The sequence below is a fragment of the Periplaneta americana genome, chromosome 4 (assembly GCF_040183065.1).
Source record: "Periplaneta americana isolate PAMFEO1 chromosome 4, P.americana_PAMFEO1_priV1, whole genome shotgun sequence".
NCBI classification, from domain to species: Eukaryota; Metazoa; Arthropoda; class Insecta; order Blattodea; family Blattidae; genus Periplaneta; species Periplaneta americana.
The window spans coordinates 14,180,231-14,206,881 of NC_091120.1; the positions used below are offsets into that span (position 1 = coordinate 14,180,231).

At 33.5% G+C, this 26,651-nt stretch overlaps 1 protein-coding gene across 4 annotated transcripts in view; it reads left to right on the plus strand.

The window, feature by feature from the left end:
* slmb (beta-transducin repeat containing E3 ubiquitin protein ligase slmb) overlaps positions 1-26,651 on the plus strand; it is a 203,026-nt gene that overhangs the window by 150,766 nt on the left and 25,609 nt on the right. For 2 of the 4 annotated variants that reach the window (XM_069822840.1, XM_069822843.1), the window contains exons 6-10: positions 1,015-1,206; positions 3,786-4,048; positions 10,464-10,574; positions 11,780-11,858; positions 13,589-13,776. In XM_069822840.1, the coding sequence (XP_069678941.1) occupies positions 1,015-1,206; positions 3,786-4,048; positions 10,464-10,574; positions 11,780-11,858; positions 13,589-13,776 (833 nt within the window). The remainder of the gene's footprint in view (positions 1-1,014; positions 1,207-3,785; positions 4,049-10,463; positions 10,575-11,779; positions 11,859-13,588; positions 13,777-26,651) is intronic. The other 2 variants (XM_069822842.1, XM_069822841.1) reach the window with 2 other exon arrangements.

Below are 26,651 nucleotides of genomic sequence, written 5' to 3' on the forward strand. Positions count from 1 at the left end.
TTATTGTTTGTGCTCATTGGGTATTGTAAAATGTTCAGTTTAAAATTATTGTTTGTGCTCATTGGGTATTGTAAAATGTTCAGTTTAAAATTATTGTTTGTGCTCATTGGGTATTCTAGAATGTACAGTTTAAAATTATTGTTTGTGCTCATTGGGTATTGTAAAATATTCAGTTTAAAATTATTGTTTGTGCTCATTGGGTATTGTAAAATATTCAGTTTAAAATTATTGTTTGTGCTCATTGGGTATTCTAGAATGTACCGTTTAAAATTATTGTTTGTGCTCATTGGGTATTGTAAAATGTACCGTTTAAAATTATTGTTTGTGCTCATTGGGTATTGTAAAATGTACCGTTTAAAATTATTGTTTGTGTTCATTGGGTATTGTAAAATGTACCGTTTAAAATTATTGTTTGTGCTCATTGGGTATTCTAAAATGTTCAGTTTAAAATTATTGTTTGTGCTCATTGGGTATTGTAAAATGTTCAGTTTAAAATTATTGTTTGTGCTCATTGGGTATTCTAAAATGTACAGTTTAAAATTATTGTTTGTGCTCATTGGGTATTGTAAAATGTTCAGTTTAAAATTATTGTTTGTGCTCATTGGGTATTGTAAAATGTTCAGTTTAAAATTATTGTTTGTGCTCATTGGGTATTCTAAAATGTACAGTTTAAATTATTGTGTTTGTGCTCATTGGGTATTCTAAAATGTTCAGTTTAAAATTATTGTTTGTGCTCATTGGGTATTCTAAAATGTACAGTTTAAATTATTGTTTGTGCTCATTGGGTATTCTAAAATGTTCAGTTTAAAATTATTGTTTGTGCTCATTGGGTATTCTAAAATGTACAGTTTAAATTATTGTTTGTGCTCATTGGGTATTCTAAAATGTTCAGTTTAAAATTATTGTTTGTGCTCATTGGGTATTCTAAAATGTACAGTTTAAATTATTGTTTGTGCTCATTGGGTATTGTAAAATGTTCAGTTTGGAATTAACAGTTGTTGTTATTGTGTACAGGTACTCACAGGCCACACGGGATCTGTGCTGTGTCTGCAGTATGATGATAAAGTGATAATTAGTGGCTCAAGTGATTCAACAGTCCGAGTGTGGGATGTTAGCTCAGGTGAAATGGTGAATACACTAATACACCATTGTGAGGCAGTTCTGCACCTGCGATTTAACAACGGCATGATGGTCACATGCTCAAAGGTTTGTGTATAAATTGTGACAATATTGTTTAAGTAAATTAATACATACAACCATCTTAGATGAGGATATTCTTTTACAGTGGAACCTCTGTTTATCATTTTTAAAGAGATTGGGGAGAAAAAAATGATACAGTGTATATATCAAAGCAATAGTTGCGGGTAAACATTGAAATGCATAAAAATGTAATACAGTAATACAAAGAACTATAGCCGCGACGCTGTTATTCCCGGCATGACTCCTCCTCTTTGTTTATGCCTTAGAAAGTGAAGGCTCTCTAAAGTCTAGGTACGTGGTATCGTTCGCCATTTTTGTTCTTTCGTTGCCGTGCTACCAGACAAGGAATCTACTGTATTTGTCACACCGTTAAACATTATGATGTCGTGGTTTCTATGATAATAAATCAAATGCACTGTAATTGAGAAAATAATTGAGCGGCAAATAACATCCTTGTGTGCTTTCTGCAAATGCTAACAAAAGAGCCAAAATGGCGGGCTATTATATTAAGTATTTATCGAGCCTTAGGAAATGCATAACGTTATCAGGAGCGAGTCACAAGATGCATGTTTAAATAATGTAGCCAACCTGCAACGTGATTGGCTGCCGGAAATAACAGCGACTGGGCTATAGGAATTGCTTTTTTTTTTTTTTTTTTTAAAGAGGATTACAGGGAAAGGCTAAAATAAAATGATTACTAACGTGTGTTATATACTAAATATTACAATTATTTAATTAGGCCTACAATTACTATTTACAATACATTTCATTATAATATTTTCCTCATAATGAAGTAGTATGTAATAGTGTTATTTGAGGATTAACCTCGACATTCCTTATTATTTTCACTTTCTGTCCGATAATTTCTTCCATTTAGTCACCATTATAATGATGCATAAGCAGTATAAAGTAACAAAAAACTTGGAAACAGGACCCACAGAACTCGCTAGAATAAAGCAAGCAAAGCAACCACTGTGAAAGCAATGCAGAGCAAACCATCAAGAACGATAAAGAAAGGCTCATGTCAGTAGATTTACTGGCATGTAAAAGAACTCCTGTGGAACAAAATTCCAGCACACTGGTGACGCTGATATAACCTCAGCAGTTTCTAGCGTTGTTAAATAAAACATAATTTAATATTGTTTATATGAATGTATCTTTTTCTTTTTAATATACAGAATACAGAATATAATTACAACAATAGAAATAGAAATAAAATAATACAATCAAAGATACAATAATATTAACAAAATTTGAGGACCGAATGAGCAGCGCTCATGTTCGGTCGCAGTTCAGATATAATATTAATATAAGAGGAATATAGAAAATAAAATAAAATAGGAACTAAAATTAAAATTACAGCTATAGTGAAATTATATAATATATTAATGTAAGAGGAATATAGAAAATAAAATAAAATAGAAACTAAAATTAAAATTACAGCTGGAATGAAATTATATAATATAATATTAATATAGAGAAGAATAATATCGTACTTGAATAAAGTAGGACAATTTATGAAAAAATATATATTCTGAAATTATATGATACAAATATAATATAGGCTGATTAATTCATACACATAGGCTATAAATTTATTTAATCAAATTGAAGACATTAACACATTTCTCATTGTTATATGTTAGTGGGTTACATGTTAGAAGTTCTGGGTGTAATTTAGCTAAAGAATTATACAACCGAGGGCTAAAATTAATGCTATGCTTCAGACCAGCAGATGTGAAACATTAAGGTTCTACTCATGTTGAATTAATATTTTGTCTTGTGTCATAATTATGTGTCTGTAATATAAACTTACTACGATTTTTATGATAAAATTTTAACAGGGTATATTTATAAATTTGTTCAATATTAAATACATTAAATTCGGAATAAATTAATTTAGTTGGTTCAAAGAAAAAAGTTATTAACGAAGGATTTGTGTGGAGTAGTACTTAAATATTCTTGCTTTTAGCTTTCTAAAGCAAGAAGACAAGAACATCAGTTTACACTAATGGCCTGTTAATCACAAATTTGTATACAGTCATGTTTTCTTCACCATGCGATAATTTTTAATCGGTTAATCAGATTTTAAAATTAATTGGTTAATCGATTAAATCGACAGCTCTAATTACAACTAGAATACTTTATGATGTTCATATCTTTGTACACTCTTGGGCTGACTATCTTTTTGGGGTTTTTCTTGGGTTTTCCTCAACCATAAGGCAAATGTCAGGTAATCTATGGTGAATCCTCAGTCTCATCTCACCAAATACCATCTTGCTATCATCAATCTCTTCGAAGCTAAGTAACTAAGTAGTTGATACTGTATCGTTAAATAACCAAGTACAAGTACATATCTTTGTAATATCATACAAAATTTTGTCTTACATTAAATGTCAATTGGAATGAGAACAGATGTTAATAACATAGTTATAAATGTTCATTAAAGATACACAGTTAATTTAGCCAAGAAGGACAGTAGTTTAATAATGATCAAAGTAAGTAAACTTTTAGCCCATACTTTTACATATAAATAAGAGTACAATTTTTATGAAAGCATGTTTTAAATCAAATTATTTTTACAGGATCGGTCAATAGCAGTATGGGATATGACATCACAAACAGAGATCACATTACGTCGTGTTCTAGTTGGGCATCGAGCGGCAGTGAATGTAGTGGACTTTGATGAAAAATACATTGTGTCTGCATCTGGTGACCGAACCATCAAGGTGTGGAATACTTCAACATGTGAATTTGTGAGGACTCTGAACGGTCACAAACGTGGAATTGCCTGTCTGCAGTATCGAGATCGGCTTGTTGTTAGCGGCAGCTCAGACAACACAATAAGGTCTCTATAGTTTTAGGAAGAAATTATCTGCCTGTTAAGGTGTATTAACGTTGACATCTTCATTTTAAATGATTGCAGTTTGTTGTATACGTCCAGTAATGTACGAGTCAGAATAGGCATATAATATGAATAAGTGTACATGAAGACAAGATATATTTCCTGCACACTGTCAGTTACGTAGATTCTTGCTGACAGTACTAAAACTTATACTGCATGCCATCACATATAATTCTGCCTGTTATAGAAGTAGCAACGAACTTGCTGTGTTGTTATTAATATTGCAATTATACCACTTAAAGTAAAGGATGCGGCAAAACATCCTCCCTAATTTAAAGTGTAAATAAAAAGCAGATGGATCAAAATAAGGGAACTTTATTAATATGAATGGTATCTTAAAAGTGGGAATTTTTCATTTTTTGAATAACATGTCTCTCAAGTGGTGTCCTTCACTATCAATGCATTGTTGAATGCGACTTGGGAAATTCTGCATCACTCAAACTAGCATTTCTTGAGGAATAAGACCAATTTCTTCCTGTATTGCATTTCTTAGGTCTGGCAAAGTCCTTGGCTGATGTTTGAACACCTCAGCCTTAAGTTGTCCCCATAGAAAAAAATCGCAGGATGCAAGGTCTGGTGATCGTGCTGGCCAGGGGATGTCGCCACGTAAAGAAATTAAGCGTCCAGGAAACATCTGTCTTAGGACTTGGAGAGAAATCTGAGATGTGTGAGAGGTGGCTCCGTCCTGGTGAAACCATACCTGGTCAATCTGCAGTGCATTGAGTCTTGGTGCCAAAAAATTGTTGATCATAAAAGTGTACCGCTGAGAGTTCACTGTCACAGTAGCACCATCCTCTTCAAAAAAGTAAGGACCAAATATCCCAACCGCGCACCATACAGTAACACGGTCGTTATGTAGAGGTTTTTCATGAAGTTCACGAAGGTTCTGTCCACTCCAATATCGGAAATTTTGATGATTCACGCATCCCGATAAGTGAAAATGTGCTTCATCACTAAAAAGAACCACAGCATCTTCAGGCACATTTTGAAGGATGTTTGCATATGACCTCATACGATTTTCATAATCACATTCAAACAATTCTTGAACAGCGACCACGAGGGGGAATCTGGAAGCTTCTCCGAAAAGCATGCTGGGCAGCAACAACGGAATTACCACTTACCAGAAACGGTACCACAGCGTAAGCATGTTCTTCGCCCGTCCACGGCATAGTTGGAATTCGTTACAGATTACAGTTTGCACTAATTGAATGTCAATTCCGTGTATTCAATGTCCTATTCAATTCTTGTTGTTTTGCGCATGTCATTTGATATCGCTATTCCAACGCATGTAAACCTAAATTTCCCACTGTTTAGATACCATTTATATTAATATAGTTTCCTTATTTTGATCCATCTGTTTTTTATTTAAACTTTAAATTAGGGAGGATGTTTTACCGCACTCTTTATATAAACAAAAAGGTTGCAGAGGAGAAGAAATACCTTCCAAAGACAAAATACTGGATGAGGCCAAAGCAGGCTTACTATGGTTTAATTCGGGATTGATGGCTGTTGATGACGAAGGCAATGACAGCATCTATTTAATGCTGGTTTATACAGAACAAGTATAGAAGCAAGGCAAGTGAACAAGTGTCTTGTTCCAAGTTATTCCATGTGGACATTTACTTACCCACATTTTTAAGGCAAGACGAGTAGTAAGTAAATCGGCAAGTAATAAGCAAGACAAGTGAATAGAAACTACCATGTTTACTCGAATATAATACACCATCAAATATAATACGCATCACAATCTTTTTTAATTTTAAAATCCATAAAAAAAATTACTGGCGAATATAATATGAACCTGTCTAAAAGCCACTCAAGATTAAAATTATGTTATCAAAACTTTAAAGGCACCCTTATCTCCACATTCGCCCTTATCTGCAGTATCAGAACTGGAACTTCCAATCATCAGGTCTGCGTTGATGTCAGAACACTCCTTGACCAATGTCATGTTACTCTTTCATCGGTAATTTTATTGTTGGTAAATTCTTTTGGTTTCTTTAAAGATGCGCTAAAAGTTGTATACTTAAAATTTTAGAATAAAATAAAGTGTCATTAAGTCATTATCGTAATTAAAGATAATATTCGTATTATTGACCTTAAAAGTGGACGTGAAATTACGGGCACAAATGAGAAGTGCACAGAAGACGAGAAAATACGAATCCACAATGGATATTTCTGTCAATGGTTTTCCACCTTATCCCTGGTTGGCACAGTTGATAAAACGCTGACCTTGTATGCCCAAAGTTGTGGGTTCGATCCCAGGCTAGTTCGATGGCATTTAAGTGTGCTTAAATGCGACAGGCTCATGTCAGTAGATTACTGGCATGTAAAAGAACTCCTGCAGAAGAAAATTCTGGCACATCGGTGACGCTGATATAACCTCGGCAGTTGCAAGCATCGCTAAATAAAACGTAACATTTTTTTCCACCGTATTTCGTAGCATGAATGAGTGATAATTTAAATTTAAATTTAAATCTGAGTGTTTGCATCGGAATATAATACGTCATCGAATATAATATAGATCCCAGTTTTCAAGATTACATTTTGACAAAAAAAAAGTGCATATTATAATCGCATAAATACGGGAGTTATAGTTCTCAGGCAGCTTTGCCTACCATCTTTTCACCTATAACTTTTTTTCCCTCCCATTTTGCTGTCCAAGAATCTTTGCAAGCTGTACAAGCAATAAAATTTACACATTTTTCTGTCTTTTGTCGTAATTTGGACTTCTACTTGAAACTGCTCTTGTGTTTAGTGTGAACACTACTTGCTTTCCTACTTGCTCTTTGATGATATGAAGCATGCTACTTGTTCACTTGCCTTTCTTCTCTACTTGTCCCGTATAAATGAGCCTTTAAAGAAATTCGAAACATATACAGTTTTAAGAATACAGATTTTTAAATTATTACAATCAGTGGTGAAAATCATGATGTTTATAATGAAAATTATGACAGTGATGACAACAATGGTGCAGATAATTACAAGAGCGTAATAATAATGATGATGGTAAGCTTTGTAAAGCAATAAATATCAGGTAAGGTGTGTACAGACATCCTTGCCATCCAATAGAGAGTTGTTGTTGTTTTCTAATGCCAGGCGTTTGACAATAAAGTCATTTGACCTCTTGCTCTCCAATATTTTTCAAAAATATTATCATGACCAGCCACTGAAGCACAGATTTTGAGCTTTGCCATAGCAGTAAATAAAAAAAAAAAAGACAAATCTAAATAAGTGCTGCTAATTTACGATATATCTAACATCTACTTGAAAAATTACTGTGTATATTAGTGTTACACTAGAAATTAAGCATTTAGCACAACCACTTGACAATTCTAATGTAATCTTAAAATTAATAACTATTTAGATCTATGCAGATATATTGTAAATTTTAATCCAGTATGACGATTGGCTAGACTGATTTCATGATGCAACTACATCACTGCCTGCTGGATCACACCCTATGGCTGTTTACACTGCCTGCCCAATCAACGGTTATGCGCGAGTAACCACAAGGTGGCAGGTAGTGACTTTGCATATACTGATAATGTTAATAGCGGTGGGTACTGCCTGCCAACTAGCGACAAAATAACTTTGATTGAGCAGGCAGTTTATGCAGCTATAGGATGCGATCCAGCAGGCAGTGAACTACATGAAATAAAATGTAATATGGCGACTGGTTTCATGGTGCTACTACATGAGTCATAATAAAATCTTAGGAAATTATATTGCATACGAAATATTCTACAAAATCTCGAAAAATATCTTATTTCACGTAAAACTTTATACAAAAAGCTAAAAAGTACAAAATTTCACTAGTTCAGCGTCAGCAATCGAAGAACAAATGAATACATCATTAACAATGGGTACTACATAATGTTGTTGTTGTTTTCTAATGCCAGGCGTTTGACAATAAAGTCATTTGACCTCTTGCACTCCAATATTTTTCAAAGATATTATCATGGTCAGCCACTGAAGCACAGATTTTGAGGTGTTCCGAATCCATTTCTTGGTTTGAGTTGCACAATGGGCAGTTAGGGGACTGATATATTCCAATTCTATGCAGGTGTTTGACCAAACAATCATGGACTGTTGCCAATCTAAATGCAGCTACAGACGATTTTCGTGGTAAATGGGGAATTAACTGTGGATTATGATGCAGAGAGTTCCATTTTTTCCCTTGAGATTGTGTTATCAAATTTTGTTTGTTGAAGTCTAAGTATGTAGATTTAATAAATCTCTTCACAGAGTAATATGTAGATTTAGTAACAGGTCTGTAAGTAGCAGTGCTGCCCTTCTTTGCTAAAGCATCCGCATTCTCGTTTCCCAGGATTCCACAATGGGATGGTATCCATTGGAATACAATTCTTTTATTGAGTGATAATAATTGAGAGAGCATTTTAGTTATTTCTGCTGTTTGAGATGAAGGCGTGTGTTTAGAGACGATTGATAGAATAGCTGCTTTGGAGTCTGACAATATAACTGCATTCCTAAATTTATTGATGTGGCATAGAAGATTGGGTACTACATAATAAGTATCATGTAATACAGTATCAATTGATGAATTCGCTAATACTACACCTGTTAAATACATGGAGTAATGTGTTAAGAATGTCAGCTTTTTAGTTTTTAATTTGTTATATTAACACATAGCCAGTGGAATTTATCAAATGATTTGTGCTTCCATGAATAAGATCATCAAGATGACATAATGCATTTAGGTGTACCGTATAAAAAAGGTAATTTTGTGTATTAAAATAATTGACGATAACAAGATATAAAATATAGTATGTTAGTTTTGTTGATTATCATTCCTGAATAGTCTCCAATTACTATGCAACTAGTAACACGTGATGGTAACATGCTGTAAAAATGCATTCAATTTCAAAACTTCACACTTATTGTATAATTTAGACAGGGACCTTGGACATTACCAATTTTGTTACTTAAAGAAGTAGAAGTAGTATTAATTAAATTTAGCAAAGCGAGTTAATTTAGGAAGTCCTTTCAATTTCGCAAAAATTACTGTTTTAATATATTGTAGACTTACTTTCATTTGTTCGTATTTAAATATACTGTAACAGTGCCACTTTCAATGCCCTCCGAAATTCTACATATGCTGTTCTTAGAAATGTTTGCAAATCAGATTTATTCTTTCGTGAAAAATGAAGTAGTTTTTATCATTTTCGTAAATTTTGCAGCTTGTATAGTTTTTCTGTGAATTTCATTAGCAAAATTGCACTAAGCATCCAATATTAAAAATTATATGCAGGAATTTTTTTTTAAGGAATAAGCAAGTAAGTAAGTAAGTGATAGAGACTGTGGATTAATCTTGCACAGGATAGGGACCGATGGCGGGCTTATGTGAGGGTGGCAATGAACCTGCGGGTTCCTTAAAAGCCATTTGTAAGTAAGTAAGTAAGCAAGTTACTATTGTATATATATAATTTTATGAATTATCTGCAATTTTCATATTATATTTCAATACTGCAATCTTCTTTATTTCGGAATGTTCCTTAAATTTCAGGTGCAGTGTCACACTTAACTTCTTTGCAATGGTAGTGTTGGTCGAAAAGAGAAAGAAAATGATGATGCATTTTTTTAGGAGAGGTATAAATTGAGCTTCTCCCAACGCTGTTAATGAATAACAAATTCACATTTCGAAGATTGGTTTCATCTTCGTCTTCAGGTGTAAAAATGAGGTGAAAAGAGTATATCCTACTCATTGGTGCCATTACTGTTAAATCTACTTGACTGACCTAAAAATTAGAAAATGGATGTGACAAGAACTTTTTTCCACTGAAATGTGCAACTTTTCCAGCTTATAAAATTTGGGTCAGTCAAGCAGTTTTTCACCATAATTTCCACATTATAATAAAGTAAAGGGATCAAGTGGCCAAATTGAAATTTACTGAGAAATGCAGTAAAGAAAAGTACTGTAACTACGCTTTCCATTACCACCATAATTTGTTATAAGTTAAATTATTTTATAGAAACTGAGAGGTAAACAGTAGGAAGGACTGTTATGAGCAATAATTATGTTTTTTAAATCACTGCTGACATAAATATGTTACTTGCTCAAATCTGTGTCTTCTATTACATTTAGACCTGTGATTACTTTATTAGTTTGAAAACAGACTTTGTTATTTTATTTGTGTGAACTTTTTCTGCAAGTTATGACTTTGTATTGCTACTACATACTAGACTACATGATGCCTTCCAGGCGACGATTCATATTAGGTGCTAGAATATGGAACTTACAGAGCCTTAAAGACATATTGAGTTCAGATTCTGCAAGTACCAGCAGTTTTTTCTCGTTTATTTGGTTATTTATTAACGTTTTCTGATTTTATTACAGATTGTGGGATATTGAATGTGGGGCGTGTTTACGAGTACTAGAAGGTCATGAAGAACTTGTAAGGTGTATTCGTTTCGACAGTAAAAGAATAGTCAGTGGAGCTTATGATGGGTACGTTAGCATATTTCATGCTTACAACTTCTGTTTTGAGTGTACATAATTTTAAGTTTCGATATTATTACATTTGTGTTTTAGGAACGTTATTTTGACATTTAATGTTGGCTTTAACATATTATAATGAGCACATGGTGTCTATGTGCTTGCGGTTTTATTAATAAATTTCCATTGGTTTTCGTGTCACAGAAATGAAAATTATTACACAGTGTAGAAATATAGTAATATACATTACAAGAGCGGTATGTTGACGTTTTCATTGTCGAGGAAAAGATTGAAAAAGCGAAACGTAGTTGAGCTTTTTTAATTTCCGAGAACATGAAAACAAACATACCGCTCGTGTATTGTACATTATTTTGTGCGAAGATCTAATTAGTTGCAATGAAATCTCCATGTTGGTTTCTGTTTAATGACGGCAACTTCGAAAAACCATAATATCTTTCTTCAACATTGTTGCTATAAAATGTTTTCTGTGTTTACTATACTCCAGCAGGCCGTGATATACGTCTGTCTTTTTTTCCCCCAGTCTATAAATGCGAACTTAAAACAAATGGTAAGGTTATGTAATGATGTATTTTTCATTTTAATATTTTAACAATAGCCTATTATTTATATAACATATTGCAGTAATAACATCGGCATCTGGAATCTTGTTGATTTTTTCATGGCTTTCTTAATGTTACTTGTAACAGGAATGCAATAAGTTTCGTGGAGTAGTAGACTTTACTTAATTTTTGCAAATATTTAAAAACAATAATTAGCATTGCAATTTAGGTGAAATTGCAGTGGTAAGTTTCCAATTTATAATTATTACTATGTTAAACGTCTCTAAAAATAATATGTTAAAAGCCTAAAGCAGTAAAATGAATGTCACGCTTAAGCGGTAAGAAGAGGGAAATTGTTATGTGTGTTACGTTGGGAATACTGAATGTGGTATTTCACACTTACCACGTATTGGTTCTGTGCGGAAAACAAGCAAATACGCACGATCTCGCACAAAAGTATTATTCATTTCATTATATTCCAATAATGGCAGATTCATTGTAGTTTTGTAAGTGCTATAAAGATGCTCAACATTTTTCAAGTTGGTAAGGATAGTTTTACTGCAGATTTAGTTACGGTACTCATTTATTTTATCAAGTTTTCTCTTATGTGCAACTTGTTTCATTTTACAAAATAAATTATGAAAAACTTTTTTGCAGGAAAATAAAGGTGTGGGACCTAATAGCAGCATTAGATCCACGGGCACCAGCTAGTACATTGTGTTTGCGAACTTTGGTGGTAAGTTTAAATTTTGATGCAAATGTAAGTTTTGAAGAAGGTTTCACTATGCAGTAGAACTTTGATTACTGTCGAAATTATACTCAGCACTATTTTTGCCTGGTCATACACCATAGATTTTTCCTTTATGACTAACATTTTCATAAAGTTTAGCATCCACTCAAAAATGTGCCCAAGTGTTTCGTAATGGAAGTCATGCAGCCAGTATCTGGACTTCGGGAATTTAGTCTCACTGTAATAGGCTTTCACCGTACTGTCATAACTTGATTGTTTTGTGAAAACTAATGTATGTATGTATGTATTTATTTATTTACACTGCAAGTGGGCAAGTACCCAGTGGCAGTGGTATACACAATATAAACAATACACAATAAAATTACAATACACCATACAATTATACAATACACAATACAATAAGAACAATTTAACACAATAATTACAATTAATAATAAAACATAAAATAACCTAATTTTACAATACAACCTACATATGTATAGACCCTACATAAGTTTCAATAGTCTTTCACTTTACTCTCATCTCACTCACAGTAGTGGCACTATGACGCATCTCACTGACACTTTAGGACACATTTCACTGACACTATAGAACACATTTCATTGACACTATAAATTATCACTGATTGGAACTATTCACTGCACTGTAAAACCATAACATCACTGACTCACCTCGCTTCACTGATACAACAGTTCATATAAGACAAATAATTACACCCTTATGCATACTTATAAACAGAACTACATTTAAGCTAAACATTTCTAGTCTAAGACCCTCTTACAAGCTATTTTTAAATAATTTACAATTCAAACCAAGGGAGTAACTCGTCAGGCTAAATAAAATACATGTCACCTTAAAAAATTAAATGTTAAATGTCACTTAATTTTAATTTGTAATTTATACACAACTTTTTAAGTTATTCTTGAATCTCCTTAAGGAAGGACAGCCCTCAAAGACCGCTGCAGGTAGGTCATTCCAATCATTTATAGTTCTATTTAAAAATGAGAATTTACCTACATCCGTTTTCTGTTTCCTACATTTGATTTTAAAATCATGGTCATTCCTACCATAGCACGTTGGCTTTTCTAACCGAGCCGTTATGTCTACCCATGCTTTCTGACCTAGATGTGCTCTACACAATGATGTTATTCTAGTTTTCCTACGTCTGTTTTCCAAAGTTTCCCATTTAAGTTCTTTTATTGTATCATTTCCATCTTCTCTTTTACCTTCAACAAATTTAGCTGCCCTATACTGGATTCTTTCTAAGGAATTTACGTGATATATTCTATAGGGATCCCAACATGTAGTTCCATATTCCATTAACGGTCGCACTAACGTTAGATATGCTATTTCCCTCGATTGGGGGCTAGCCTTTTTCAAGATTCTCATAATAAAGTGAAGTGCCCTCCATGCTCTACCTGTAACATTATCAACATGCTCTCCCCAAGAAAGTTTGGAGTTTAAATACACTCCCAGGTATTTACAACATTGTTCTTGCGGAATTACAACACCACTGAATTCGTGATTAAGACTAGTTTCCTCTCGGGTTTTACAAAATGTTATAGATTTACTTTTAGAACTATTTGTTTTTATCTTATGTATTAACGCCCAGTTATAAATTTTATTCAAGTCTGTTTGAATAGCATCCTCATCTGAATTATTTCTAATCTTTCTAATAAGGGCTAATAATTTCATACATGAATCTTTATTTACAGGAGCATACTGGACGAGTTTTTCGCCTGCAGTTTGATGAATTCCAGATAGTTAGCAGTTCGCACGATGACACAATCCTCATCTGGGACTTTCTGAACTGCACCCCTCCAGAGGGCACGCCTCAGCAGCAGCAGAACATGCAGCAACTCAGCACTCGCTCTCCAACACGCACGTACACTTACATCTCAAAGTAATTACAGACAGTGATGGCTCTTCCAGATCCCCCACAACCAGGGTTACATATTCATTTTAAACGTGGGGAACGTCTCTCTATAAATATTTTTACACCAACGGTACATACTTTCGTTAAGTAAACTTCTTAACCATCAGTAAGCAGACCACTAATTTTAAATTTGAAAATGATTGAAAAGAACTATTGATGCCTTATTTTTTTTAAATGCAGTACAATAAATTCTGTTACTTTATTATGTTTATAAGACATCTGTCGTCCAAAATTTTCCATTGTGGGCAGTCATATAGTCCCGTCGCTCTAATTTCCGGCAACCAATCACGTTGCAGATCGGCTACATTTAAACATGTGTCTCTTGTAATTCTCTGATGAAGACGTCATACATTTCCTAAGGCTCGATAAATACTTAATATAATCGCCCGCCATTTTGGCTCTTTCGTTGGCATTCGCAGAAAGCACACAAGGACGTTATTTGCCGCTCAATTACAGTGCGTTTGATTTATTATCATAGGAGCTACGACATGATAATGTTTAACTGTTTGGCAAATAAATCCCTCGTCTGGTAGCTCGGCAACGAAAGAACAAAAATGGCGAACGATACTACCTACCTAGATTTTATATAGAGCCTTCACTTCCTAAGACGTAAGCAAAGAGGAGTCACGCTGGAAATAACAGCGTTGTGACTATAGTTTCACAGAGTTGCATTTAAAGTTGTTTCAAATTCTAAGTTCATAAAGTTATTAGATATTAATTCAGAAACATGAATATTGTAAATAATAATAATATGAAATTATTTAGAAAATTGAAGTTAAGTGGAACCACATTATAGTGAGAGTAAATAAAATAAAGAAAAATGTTCTTAATCATCACTTGAAATTTTCGAAAAAATTTAGAATTGTATGACTTGAGGTTTTCCCGACGTTTGATGTAGAATAACTCTTCTCAGGTTCTCAGCCAGGTGGGTTGGAGATTTGCTTCCAAGTTTCATTCCCTGAAGAAGATGGCAGAGATAGCCATCGAAAGCTTGGAAGCAAATCTCCAACTCACCTGGCTGGGAACCCGAGAAGAGTTATTCTAAATTTATAATTATAATAAAGTTGGTCTTTCACTTTTCTTCATGATATAAGACATAGTTTACGTTTTATGAGAATTAGAGAATATTAGTTAATCGTGTGGATAAAAGAGGCAACAGAAAACTATTAATTGAAATAAATTATAGGATTGATAAATGGGGACCTTATAAAATTCTTAGTGTTTTAGTTACATTCATTCTTCATAAGTGTGACTGCAAAAGACAATTATTGTCTAGGATTCTTTTTACATTGTAAGGAAGTATTTACAGCACGAAATTGATCCAAGGTTTGTAATAAGTTTGTCTTCACTTCATTATTTGATTCCTTTGGAATAAATGCGTGTAATATTTATTCTGGATTAGGGAATATTTGATAATTGATACAAAGAATAATTTTAATTTTATGCAAGAATTATGAACGTCATAGTAAACTCAGAAGACAGTAAATTACCGGTATTGAAGATTTCAAATTTGAAACATGGACGAAAACTTAAACATTATCAACAGATTAATAAACATATTTTTGAAATTTAAATGTAAGTAAGTTTCCACAGGTCAGTTAACAAGTTTCTTGCTGGGTAGTCCAGTAGCAGAGCTGCCACTTAATAGACTCTAGGGGTCGATTTCCAAAACGAGGTCTTAGACCATGGCATATTTTATATTAATTATACATTTATGCAATAGCCTATAAGTTAACTGAATTCTTAGTCTTTGTAGTAGTTTTGGAAATTGTAATTAATACATGAAATTAATGTTTGCATACAAGATTATCAAGCAGACAACTTTGTTATTTATTTTAGTTTTTATGCTACTAAGACTTTCCAAGTACTATATCTAAAACTATAACCATACTGCATTTCGTTTTAATTGAAATTTTAATCCATTTAATATTTAGGCTATTAATTATTTGGGAATGGATTTTCAGGTAGTTAAGTTAATCAGCCAAATTGTGATCTCCATTACTGGTGATTGCCAATGCACTAATTATTTGCATCTACGCTTAAGTATAGCTATTCAATGCAGAAATGCAGTGAGCGTTTTAGGTATTCTTCCCTTTAGACCAACTTTTCCTTCTTTAAAATTTATCAAGTATTTATGTGCGTTAAGTTTACTTAGGCCGTGTCCCAAAGCTACATTTTCAGCTGAAGTGAACTAGATTGTTGACTAAATAGCTGGATGTGACGTCAGAGGTCATGATCCAAAGCTACATAGTGCATAGCAATCAAGTCCGTAGTAGCTAGTAAACGAAAATGCTTGCTTGATTGCTGACTTATTCACTAAACAAACATGGATACCTCATCAACAATTGGGGTTATGAAATCTGAAAATGCTTTGGAATTGAAATAATGTAAATATAATTTAGAATAACACGTTAACTTTGAACACCGGCTTTGTTAGTATCTTCTGTACAATGTTTTAAACATTATTGTAATATATTAAGTCCTTATCTTTTTCCACATAATTCATAATGAAACTGCATTATGACACTGCCTTCTTAATTTAGTGCTGCACAGTGATGTCATGGTTTTTAGAAAAATAATCTATGAAGAAGGCCATGTTTCAAGCATACATGTCCAAAGCTCCCTAGTGTGTAGTTTACAAGTCTCCTAGTTGCTAGTCACTAGTGTGTAGTATGGACTTGAGCTTTGAGACACGGCCTTACTATTAATAAAGTAAGTTAATAGTAGTTATGAACAAAGGATAAACAACAACAACAACAATATAAATGCTCGACTTGTGTTAATTATTAGACAATATTTATTTTCATTTTGGCACCTAACAATCTATTCCCTATTAACTATTAAGTAATGTCATATTTTAAACACCTATATATTATTTTTTGTAAATGAGTAAATACCGTATAACTTGTGGTATAACAATAACTTATCTCAAAACAAAAGAATATAGCTTTCTGCAATTCAATAAAAATCACTGCCTTACGGATCACATCCTATGGCTGCTTACACTACTATAGGATGCAATCTAGCAGGCAGTGATAGAAATATTAATTCTGATGTTCATTTCTTCCTAATATCAACTGTTGACCGGGAATAAAGATTGATACTTTGCTGCATTGCCATAATAAACCATGAACCACTTTTTCTTCTCAAGCTGTGTCTCTACTTCGTTTTAGAAATTGCACAAGGATTCAGAACTCAATCGCGGTTTAAAAGCTGTGGTTTAGAACCACAATTTCGTCCGTGTTTTAGAAATTGACCTTGGATATCTAGATAAACGTGCATTTCTAGAAGTTTGGGACAACTGAATGGGACTAACAAGCCACGAGGCCTAAAACTGGAAAGGATATCATAATGATAACAAAACTTGAACAGTTTTAGCAATTGAGAGAATAAATGGTCGTAATAATAATAATAATAATAATAATGATAAAGTTTTCGTGCAGGAAGACTCATTAATCATAATAACTCTGTTGTGGTTCCACTATACATTCAAAGATTGAATGCCTAGAGAAATATGTTTTGTTTTGATAGTGTCCTTGTACACTTATTAAATACTGTACTGGTATTGATAGATATTATGGTCAGCTCTAAGTTTTTAAAAGATTGGAGAGAGAAGAAGCTACTTTGATTGTTTGTAGATATATGTGGTATTTAATTGATTTTACTTCTTGAGTTACATTTGTCAGTATTAGTGAAGGTAACCTTCAATATCTTCTGCAGAATATTTCAGTAATCAGGTATATTTTTTGCATCTCCTGTCTTACTAATGCTTATAAAGAGTGTGATTTCTTATCTTACGTTTTTATTTAATCACATAAATATACTAAGCAAACCTTAGTTACGAAACTTAAATGTCATTTTTTCATTTGTCATTTCCAATGGTTCTTTTTCCAAATACGTCTAGTCTCCAATTCCGTAAAGGAAATAACTGATCACATTATACTCGTACTTAATGCAACAGAGGAGTTTTAATGAAGCAGAAGTTTTGGTTGTGAAGATTCGACTGATAGGTTTTGTATTAGCAGAATCTGAAGTGAAGTTCTATATTTCTATTCTAATCATTTTTTGCTTTTTATAGAGACGAAGATGAATTTGGTATGTACAAGCAAAATTTGATAGTTGGGTTACTATAGATCAGCACTAATGAACTAAAAAAGTTTTCAGTGTCTAGAGAAATTAGTTCTTATGAAAAACCCTGGTTGTGAAACTTTTCAGTTTGTAATGTGTTTATTTGCTAGGTGTGAAATGCATGTTCTAATTCATAATACCAACCAGTAATGTTTCCTTTCTAAAGCATGTTCTTTCCAATAGTCAACAGGGCTTCTCACAGTAAACCTTCACATGATCTTCTATCACACATTTCAATTCATTTTTCTATGTATTTACTCTTGAAACATTACTTACCGGCATACAAATCGCCCCACTTCAACCAGGCAAAGGAATAGTAGCAGTATTTCGCATACTGACGAGCCTTGATCTTGCTAAACATGTGCATCACATATCTATTCTCCATTCACCATTGTGTGTTTTGTGTAAAGTGGAAATGTTATCGACTGGGACCATGTTGAACACATGCTATTGAAAGTTTTGTGTATAATATTAGGAGGGAAAACTATACTGCAAAGTACGCAGATAAATGGCTCTGATCCAAATGTCTGGGCATTAAATAATAGTACATTATGCAACGAGCCTATAATGGTAGTAATTAAGACGCAAGTATGATTGTTTATGAAACGAGCGCAAGCGAGTTTCATAATTTTCATACGATCGTCTTAATTACCATTATAGGCAAGTTTCATACGACTTTTTATGCTCGACCATATTTCTAACTTGAAAGTATTCAAAATTATGGTTACGTGCGAACTGACCTGAATTGTGAGCTGTGCGCAGACGCGAAAGTATTGATTTTTTCCGAGGCCGAATTTCATTGACCTTGGCACAGAATAAGATGAACATTACTCTAGCATAACTTGAAAATTGATTTAGACATTGAAAAACGAGATGACAAATTGAATTTATTTGAATATTATTTACAATTAACGCTAATTATTATAGTAACAGAAAATAACCTTCTGCGACAGTATTGGACTTCCAGCCTCCGTGACTTTTCGCTAATTCTCTTTCGATTGCATATCCGAGAATAATCGATACTTGCGGGTTTATAAGGGTACAAAGCTGACTTGTCATTGGCTGAGGTTTTATAATGGTACAAAGCTACTTGTCATTGGCTGAACACCTGTACTTTAATGAGTAGGTGTACTTTAATGACATGCATTAAAGGACTGCTACCAGGTGTATAATTACTACATTTTGGCATGGTCGAGCATAAAATAAATAACTGTTGGACAGTGATATTGTTTGAATACATGTATATCACTATCTTTGTGTTTGAAAAGAAACTGATCATTCTTAATCGAGATTTATAGACTGATTAAGAAAGTAACTGGAATTTAATTCGGGGAAATGGAAGTTTCTGTCTTTCAATTATTTATTTAATGTCATTTAAAATTACGGAAATGATAACATGACAATGAGTAGTTTAATCAGAATGTTGTAGGAAAATGGAGTAGGTTACTCTAACAATAACTTTTCTTGCAGCTACTTATTTCTTAGAGGTTGTATGTTGGAAGTGCAATTTTCGTTTTATTTAATCAGAGTCTTCTGTAAGATGTAATAAGCAATATCACATTTGCATATCAGACTGCTCTCGGTTACAGTTTGGTCGGTAGATATTTGCTGAGAAAATATGTTTAAAAGCTGATGATTGAGAAATATTGTTTATATAGCTATTACGAATCATAAGCTTTACATTTAATTTATAATAGTTTCTAAACGCACACCTTCATCTCAAACAGCAGAAATAACTAAAATGCTCCCTTAATTAATATCACTCAATAAAAGAATTGTATTCCAATGGATACCATCCCATTGTGGAATCCTGGGAAACGAGAATGTGGATGCTTTAGCAAAGAAGGGCAGCACTGCTACTTACAGACCTGTTACTAAATCTACGTATTACTCTGTGAAAAGATTTATTAAATCTACATACTTAGACTTCAACAAACAAAATTTGATAACACAATCCCAAGGGAAAAAATGGAACTCTCTCCATCAAAATCCACAGTTAATTCCTGATTGGCAACAGGCAACAGGCCATGACTGTTTGGCCAAACACCTGCATAGAATTGGAATATATCAGTCCCCTAACTGCCCATTGTGCAACTCAAACCAAGAAATGGATTCGGAACACCTCAAAATCTGTGCTTCAGTGACTGGTCATGATAATATCTTTGAAAAATATTGGAGTGCAAGAGGTCAAATGACTTTATTGTCAAACGCCTGGCATTAGAAAACAACAACACCTTGTATAAGTACGGAAAAAATTAGAGTATAAAAAAAATGCGAGGTTTTTTACTGATCGATTTCATATGGAATAGCCCATACCAAAATTATACCCCTCCCCAACAGTAAAAATAAATTTAATTTTGTGCTGCTGCATTATTTGGATGGTTTAATAGGATAGATATCATTTTCACATAGTTAAGTCTTAAATTTAAAAGTATGTTCATGAGTAAATACATTTAATGTTTGATTTGCACATTAAACTTATGTGCTGTTCTTCTTCTCTTTTCCCTCTTCGAAAACGTAATGATTGTGTTTCTTATGTGAACTGTAGTAGTTGTAGCATACTAATGAGTGGTAATGGCAGCAATAACAGTAGAATGCATGCTGAAATGTATAACAAATACTTCTAAATCATTTTGTGCTTTTTGTTTAATTTTGTGGCTTACTTTCCTTTCATGTACGTGATGGTGTGAAGATCTTTCGGACATAGTCTTCATTTTAGAACTTCATTTGTTTTTTAGTTTGGGAAGTCCATCACTGAGAGCTGAGCTTACGTGATAATTTGTATGTTAGATGTTATAAAAGTTTATTTATAAGACAGACTCCACCCGCATTTGAACTTGAAAATTATTTTCAGAACTTCCCTATGTTCTTTCTAAGGATGTGCTGACAATTGAATACAATAATTTTGGACGGAAATATAACTCAGTTTTCAGAAACCTGGGAATGTCGGAGAATGATATCTTATCGCTGTATTGTATAATGGCAATTTAATTGTTGATGTTTGTGAGTTAATTTATGTAAAGAATGAGTTATTTTTGCAATGCAGTTGATAACTGTCTATGACTATTTTTTAATTAAGTCTTATGATAAAATTGGCTACTTTATTATTGTATTTTAAGTAAAGTAAATGTGAGAATGCTTGTTTATATGATTTCATGTAACAAAATTGCATCTCATTACGATTTAATATTAATTCAGTTTTGACACTTTTTTTTTATTCTTCTGACAAAAATTTCCATTTAAAATAAATTAATAAACTATCTCAGATTTAAATGGATTGAATATCTAAATATATCCTTAACTTTAACATAATAGTTAAATTTGTGTCTATTTACCATTACAGTTCTATTCACATTTCAGTTGTTCAGCACATTCAGACAAGGAACAGATCTATACTGCTTGTATGACAATTATGCATTTTCTTATTTAATCATTCTGACCACAGGTATTTTGTGAGGGAATTTGGACGAAATATATTCAGTACATCTTACGGTGAACTGGTACATTATTTTAATATTATTTTAAGGTTGTATTTCAATTGTAATTTGAAATAAATGTCTCATTACACAATATTTATTTGATGTCTTAGGAATTGTTATTAATGTAACTACATATTAAGTCCAGTTCCCTTATAGAGTCAGGATTTCACTAAAAGTTTAAGAGTTAACTGTTAGCAATAAGAACAAAATTATTGCCATGTAGAATGTTCTTTACAGTTACCATAATTTTTTGCAACAAATCAGTATTTTGTCAAACTTGAAATCGAAAATTTTGGTTCAGTACACATACATACATATACACACGCTAGACTTCAACAAACAAAATTTGATAACTCAATCCCAAGGGAAAAAAAATGGAACTCTCTGCATCAAAATCCACAGTTAATTCCCGATTTACCACGAAAATCGTCTGTAGCTGCATTTAGATTGGCAACAGGCCATGATTGTTTGGCCAAACACCTGCATAGAATTGGAATATATCAGTCCCCTAACTGCCCATTGTGCAACTCAAACCAAGAAATGGATTTGGAACACCTCAAAATCTGTGCTTCAGTGGCTGGTCATGATAATACTTACTTACTTACTTACAAATGGCTTTTAAGGAACCCGAAGGTTCATTGCCGCCCTCATATAAGCCCGCCAGCGGTCCCTATCCTGTGCAAGATTAATCCAGTCTCTATCATCATACCCCACCTCCCTCAAATCCATTTTAATATTATCCTCCCATCTACGTCTCGGCCTCCCTAAAGGTCTTTTTCCCTCCAGTCTCCCAACTAACACTCTATATGCATTTCTGGATTCGCCCATACGTGCTACATGCCCTGCCCATCTCAAACGTCTGGATTTAATGTTCCTAATTATGTCAGGTGAAGAATACAATGCGTGCAGTTCTGTGTTGTGTAACTTTCTCCATTCTCCTGTAACTTCATCCCGCTTAGCCCCAAATATTTTCCTAAGCACCTTATTCTCAAACACCCTTAACCTATGTTCCTCGCTCAGAGTGAGAGTCCAAGTTTCAAAACCATACAGAAGAACCGGTAATATAACTGTTTTATAAATTCTAACTTTCAGATTTTTGGACAGCAGACTGGATGATAAGAGCTTCTCAACCGAATAATAACAGGCATTTCCCATATTTATTCTGTGTTTAATTTCCTCCCGAGTGTCATTTATATTTGTTACTGTTGCTCCAAGATATTTGAATTTTTCCACCTCTTCGAAGGATAAATCTCCAATTTTTATATTTCCATTTCGTACAATATTCTGGTCACGAGACATAATCATATACTTTGTCTTTTCGGGATTTACTTCCAAACCGATCGCTCTACTTGCTTCAAGTAAAATTTCCGTGTTTTCCCTAATCGTTTGTGTATTTTCTCCTAACATATTCACGTTATGATAATATCTTTGAAAAATATTGGAGTGCAAGAGGTCAAATGACTTTATTGTCAAAACACCTGGCATTAGGAAACAACAACAACAACATATACACACACGCACATGCACACACACAATAGCAATGCATTCAGCAGTGAGTTGAGTGTCAAAAAGTTGCCAACATTAACCTTTTGAGTGGGACGATAATTAGATAGAGCCTGATTGCAATCTCAGAGTCGTCCAAGAGTTTTGCTGGGGGGTTGGGGGGAGTGTTTGAACAGTACGCTTGATGAGTAAACAGTCGCTTAGAAACGGCTGCACACACAGAACTTCCCACTCCACTCCACTCACAGCAGAAGCCTCAGAAAGAAGCTCACGCAGTTAGTTGCCACAAGTTTGCGATTAGGCTCTACCAGTTACCTTGTTCTTCAAGTTAGTATGAATCTTGTGACTGCAGTTGTCTGGAGCTGTCACATATGGTCACTTATGTATACGTAAGTTTTCAACATCTCTTTCAGTCACATATTAGGCGGAAATGGCATTTTCTTTTAGCTGTGATTTTCGGACTACATTCATAGTAGGAACCAGTGACAAACCTGTCACAGTGACAAAATTACAGGTCTTCAAATCACACCCAATCTCTAGCTTGGGTATTTTGCGAGGTTTTTCCAACAGTAAAGTGATCTTTAAATATCCAGTAGCAATTCCTTGAATTCATCTAGCCGAATGCTATCTCGCTGTCATCAATTTTATTGACACTAGAGAATTGCATAATGGATAAAGCATCACTAAATAATGGATTAAACTATTGGTTTATTCTTTTTATATACCTTATATACTTAAATATTAATTTATAAATGAAATCGTAGAATGGCTTTACATAAATTATTGTGAACATGGAGTTCAAGTTGTTTGATTGTAATTGAAGTTGAATTGATTTTGTAGAGAAGATATATGTTATTTCACTTAAATTTTTAACAAAATGGTAACATATTAGAAATTGTGATTTATAGTAAACATTTAGGTACATTATTTGTGTATTTTTTATTAAAATAGAATTTGACAGTCTAGGTATGTTCTTTTGTTTTCTAAATCATAGACATGATTAAAATTAATTTTTATTATATTTATTTCACTGTACTACACTTTCAGTATTTACATAATAATAATAATAATAATAATAATAATAATCATCTGGAACAATAAAATTATTAATATGCGTAATAAATATTGAATGAACAATATTGATTTTGAATAATTTCAAGGGAAAAATTGTTCTGGGGCCGGGTATCGATCCCGGGACCTCTGGTTGAACGTACCAGCGCTCTGCCAACTGAGCTACCCGGGAACTCCACCCGACACCGTCTCAATCTTTCCCTTTATATCCACACAACTCGCGTGGACTGACGAAACGCCAGAGACCCACATCGAGTGCACACAAACTCTGTGTGACTTGCAATTGTGGTTTTCTGTTAACGTACACAGTGACGTATATATTATGCAAATCTAGTCATTGTGTGCACTCGATGTGGGTCTCTGGCGTTTCGTCAGTCCACGCGAGTTGTGTGGATATAAAGGGAAAGGTAGAGACGGTGTCGGGTGGAGTTCCCGGGTAGCTCAGTTGGCAGAGCGCTGGTACATTCAACCAGAGGTCCCGGGATCGATACCCGGCCCCGGAACAATTTTTCCCTTGAAATTATTCAAATCTGCTTTACAGGAAGCCTTACCTGAAAGACTAGATTTGCATAATATTGATTTTCATATTTATGCCTTTGTATCTTTTTGTTACACAATTCTTTCGTCTTTTTCATTGTTGTCTGAATGTAGTGTGGCTTGTCTAAAGTCCTTGTCCTTCTTGGCTATTCTGTTATTCTTGCCCAGACTGGAATGCCATATTAACCTTATTAACTAATTATACATTTGTTACATCTTAATGTAAGGATCAAAAGTAACACTATGAAAATAACATGATAAACTCTGGCTTGGGTTCAATTCTTGACGTCAGAAAACATTTTTGTGGTACAATATAAGACGTGAACAATTTTTCAGAATGCTTTGATTTGCTAGCCCATCATTCCATCTGCTGTCTCCCACGTCGTTATGACATTCCTATGAGGAAGTATTAAATCTTGCCAGTACCAGAACTTCAGACCGCAGTAGGAAATTTATTTGATAGGCTGTTTTGATAGGGATACAAATAGAAACACTACACTTGGTTGTAATACAATTATAAACTTCTTAGTGGCCAAATCCTTGTAAACCGTAGTACAAAGTCTTCAATTTTCTGTAGTGTGAAAGTCGAAAATGATACTGTCATTAATAAGGAGCAGATTTTTATGCGCTAAAAAATTTAAATATATTTATTTTTTATGTGCTAAAAAGTACGAAAATATTTGCTAAAAATAAAAAAAATATTTTCTTTAAATATGACAAAAATACCTTACTTAGCTTGAAAAAAATGTTTAGGTACTCACCAATCACACTTGAGTATCAGTTGCTAGTAGTTGTCCGAGAATTGCAGTGAACAACAAAGGTCATTTCCAAATTCTCCATCACAAATTATTGCCGATTATCTCTGAACGACGACTTATACTGTGAAAACGATCTTTCCACATCACAAAACGTCAGACATGCATATTTAAAGAGAGGTGTGTCACAAACACATACACCGTCAATTTCACCTACAGGCACACCCTCCAATACGTGAATATCCACTGTTTTGCCGTGAATGCACACGTGAAGCAGCGGCAATGTGCTTGTTTCCAGACAAATGTTGGGTTACCTGAGAGCTCTGATCTGCACTTACTGATTTACCACATGGTTGGCAAAATAGCACTTTTCCGTCGGTAGTAAAAATGTTTTTAAATTCATCTACATGTTGCTGAAGACGCGATCTTAAACTCGATTTGATTTTAGGCATCTTAAGAGGCTAATATACACATGTCTTATCGTAAATAGTGTTTCTAGCTACTGACTGACAATGTTGGAGAAAAGCTCCTATAGCAATGCCACTACATCTACACTATGCAGCTTATGCTTATGGCCAGATAACGGGGAATCACAACAACATGTATTTCCTCACTTCATAGGCATGAGCAAGAGGCGAGAGATTTGTTTAAATTAAATAATGTTTATACCCGAGCTCTTATCTGTTGTTTCACAAACAAAGCGCCCAATGAAATCATCTTCAGCAACAATAAACATTCCTAATTATCTGTTGCAAGATCTCTCCTCCTTGTCCTTGTTAATTTATTCTCTAATAATAACACTGATATGCTGCCTAGCAGTTCTCAGAACTTGAGGCGAAACTATTACAAAAATGGATCACGGATACACCACACAGTGCTTAGAAACACGAAGCAACCAAGAATTCTTAAAAAGATAACATATTTCTGAGTACTATAATTGATTTAGTTTTAAAATATTTAAAAGTTCTTGTAAAAAAATTATTTAAGTAAAAAAATCCAAGATTTATGTATTTATAATAGATGTCCTGAAAAATATGTATTTACATAAATTTTTTGTGAAAATATGTGTTTTTATGTGAAATAAAATTCGGGTTTTAAACTTGAAACTTGACATTCGGAATTTTTAACTTTGTTAATTGTGTTTTATCACATGCAAGAAAAATATTTAATTACATAGGAATCCGCTCCTTAGTCATTAACATTGTTGATCAGTATTTGGCGAAATTTTTTCTCTTGTGAGTTATGAGAATGCTTGTTCATCTTTTTATTGAAATTTAAAGGCGATAATTTATGTACTTTTAATTGTCTCCTTTTTCATTTCGTTTTGTTGCTAACAGTTAATTTCTTAAAAAAATATTCAGAGAATTCA